At 34.2% G+C, this 3063-nt stretch overlaps 1 protein-coding gene across 1 annotated transcript in view; it reads left to right on the top strand.

Moving 5' to 3' along the window:
* Ankrd42 (ankyrin repeat domain 42) overlaps positions 1 to 3063 on the top strand; it is a gene marked incomplete at its 5' end in the record, with an annotated part of 81477 nt that overhangs the window by 39528 nt on the left and 38886 nt on the right. Inside the window, 2 exons of the mRNA XM_017800889.2 lie at positions 351 to 548; positions 2654 to 2779. Coding sequence (XP_017656378.2) covers positions 351 to 548; positions 2654 to 2779 — 324 coding nt within the window. The remainder of the gene's footprint in view (positions 1 to 350; positions 549 to 2653; positions 2780 to 3063) is intronic.

Genomic DNA, 3063 nt, shown 5'->3' with positions numbered 1-3063 from the left:
TTCTTTGGGATAGAGTCTTGTGTACTCCAGGATGGCCTGAACTTACTATGTAACCAAGGATGTACTTAAATGTCTGATCCTTCTATCTCCTTCTAAGTGCTGGGATTACAGGTGTTCACCAATTCTGGCTTTTAAAAGTTAATTATTTTTTAGCCTTTTGAGACAGTGTCTCTCCATATAGTCATGTGTTGGCCTGGTACTCACTCTGTAGCCCAGGCTGGCCTTGAACTTCTACTCCTGCCTCTCCCTTCAGAGTTCTTTATTATAGCCAAGTGCCACTACACCCAGCATTTCAGGGTATTTTAATTTCACTTTTAGGATTAACTACATCCTTTTTCTCTTACCTATAGTTCACTTAGCCGCCATGGAAGGACACCTTCATTGTTTTAAATTCCTACTCAGAATGAGCAATGGAGCACAGGCTCTAAAAGCTTTCAATGATAATGGAGAAAATGTATTGGACCTGGCCCAGCGGTTCTTGAAACAGAACATTTTACAGTATATCCAGGGTGCTGAATATGAAGGAAGTAATTCAGATGATCAGGAAAGTAAGTAATTAACCAAAATATTTTAGCATATAATGATAATAGTCAATAGAATATGAAGACAACTTATAAGGCAAATGTTACATTGAAATGTATCATGTAATGTCATCCACACATGCATTCAGATTCTTTATTATGAAGTATTTTAGACAAACACATGTAGATATTAACATAAAGCACACTGTGTCATAGAACTTAAAGGCATACACGTTTAGTGCAAGCACTTGGGAGGCAGAGACAGACTCTCTCTGAGATCTCTGTGAGATCAAAGCCAGCCTAGTGTACATAGCAAGTGGCAGGTCAGGTAGGGCTATAAAAAGACCCTGTCTAAAAACCAAAAAACAAAAACAAAACTAAAAAAAGGAATACACTATTACAGAGTTGAAGCATTTAGCTCTCTCCCTAATACTTTTTCCTTAAGGGTAAAGTGTTATATTGGATTTATTATTCCTTTTTGTGGTTTTATGTCTTACTCATATATATATATGTATATATAAATATTATATGTAATTTTAATTATATTGATTTTTCTCTGATATAATTTTCTCTCATAAGTAGATTGTTCTTTTCATTTTGATTATGATACCTTTAAACTCAACGGACTGGAGAGAAGGCTCAATGGTAAAGAGCACTGGACCAAGTTTGGTTCGTAGCACTCAGATGGTAGTTAACAACCACCTGTAACCCCAGTTCTTTGGGATCCAATGGCCTCTTCTGACCCCTGCAGGCATTGCACACATGTGGCGCACTTACATGCAGATGAACACATATAAAATAAAATAAAATTTTAAAAATTAAAAGTCAACCTTATGAATTACTACAGTTAAACTGGTGTTCAGTTTCATTATTTTTGACATATATATATTATATATATACTCATCATTCTATCATAATAGTCAAGGCGCAAAACATTTCCATCACACAAAGGCTTTCTCATGACTCCTTTTAGCTTGCCTCTCCTTTCACCCTGATCCCATATAATCACTGGTCTACTTTCTGCTATTACAGATTAGCTTGACATTCTCTAGAGTTTTACATGTAGAATAATTTTTCAATTTTATACATGTTGTATTTTTAATTTATTTCCTTTTAAAAGATATTTATTATTATTATTATTATTATTTGGTCTTTTTGAGACAGGCTCTCCCTGTAGCCCATGATTTTTATGTGTATGAGTGATTGCCAATGCACATGAAGGTCAGAAGAGGGCATCCGATCTCCTGGAACTGGAGTTACAGACAGTTGTTAGCAGCCATGTGGGTGCTGGAAACTGAACCTTGGTCCTCTGCAAGAGCAGCCAGTTCTCTTAGCCACTGAGCCATATCTCTAGTGCAATTTATTCCCTTTTATTACTGAGTTGTATTTCGTTATCAATTTACCTGTGGTGAGCATTTGGATTGCTTTCAGTTTGGAGCTTATTAAGTTGCTATTATATTTACATAGACATAAATTTCTGTTTCTCTTGGTAAATACCTAGGACTGGGGCATATATTCAAGTTTAGATTTAAGGAGCTTTTAAACTGTTCTCCAAAATATTCCCCATTCTTGTCCACATATTATGTAGTCAGTCCATTTTGTTTAGCCATTTTAATGGTTGTGTAGTATTTTCTTATTGTAGTTTTAATTTAAATTCTTTGATAGCTGATGTTAAGCAACTTTTCTTTTATTTATTGGCCATTCATATATATCTTTTAAAATGAAGTATCTCTTTAGTTCTTTTGCATTTTTAAAAATTAGACTTTTCTATTTAATATCAAATGCTTAAGAGTTCTTTGTATATTTTGAACATAAGTTCTTCATTAGACATGTGTATTGCAAATGTTTTCTCCTCTTCAGAAGTTGTCTTTTTGTTTTCTTAGCATTATCTTTCAAAGAGCAAAAGTTTGACGTTTCAGTAAGTTTTAATTTGCCATTTTTAAAGCTAGTGTAGCATATTAAATAATGGTCGTATTTTATAAATCTCTTTTTATTACTTGTCAGTGTGTTAACTAAACTCATCTCAGTAGCCTCACACTAAAGATAATATTGAAAACTGAAATAATGACAGCTTAAGGTAGGGAAGAGAACAAACTCATGCATTTACTGAAATGCTGCATTTTTGTTCGTAGATTTAGCATTTCCAGGTCATGTGGCTGCCTTTAAGGGTGATTTGGAAATGCTTAAGAAATTGATAGGAGATGGAGTAATCAATTTTAATGAACGTGACAATAACGGATCAACTCTAATGCATAAAGGTGAGCTATTACATTCCTGCTTCATTTACAGTTTTGATAACAATTTCTGATGAGTCATTCAGCTTTTAAAGTAATTATGGATCAGAAACCACCCTAGTGAATATCAGTGTACATGATATGTAATACAGAATGCCCAGTGTCCAGTTCAAGTGCCACATGCCTTTTAGGATGCCAGACATTTAGACCTTACCATATTTGAGGATAAAGCCAGTCAATGACATTTCTTAGTGACATTGCTATGTTGGTGAAGATTTGAAATGCACTGTAGTTTCTGAGAAAAATAA

The sequence above is a fragment of the Nannospalax galili genome, unplaced genomic scaffold (assembly GCF_000622305.1).
Source record: "Nannospalax galili isolate Female #2095 unplaced genomic scaffold, S.galili_v1.0 scaffold278, whole genome shotgun sequence".
Taxonomy (NCBI): domain Eukaryota; kingdom Metazoa; phylum Chordata; class Mammalia; order Rodentia; family Spalacidae; genus Nannospalax; species Nannospalax galili.
Note: the sequence above shows the minus strand (reverse complement) of the source record. Positions and strands in the feature narration are given on the sequence as shown.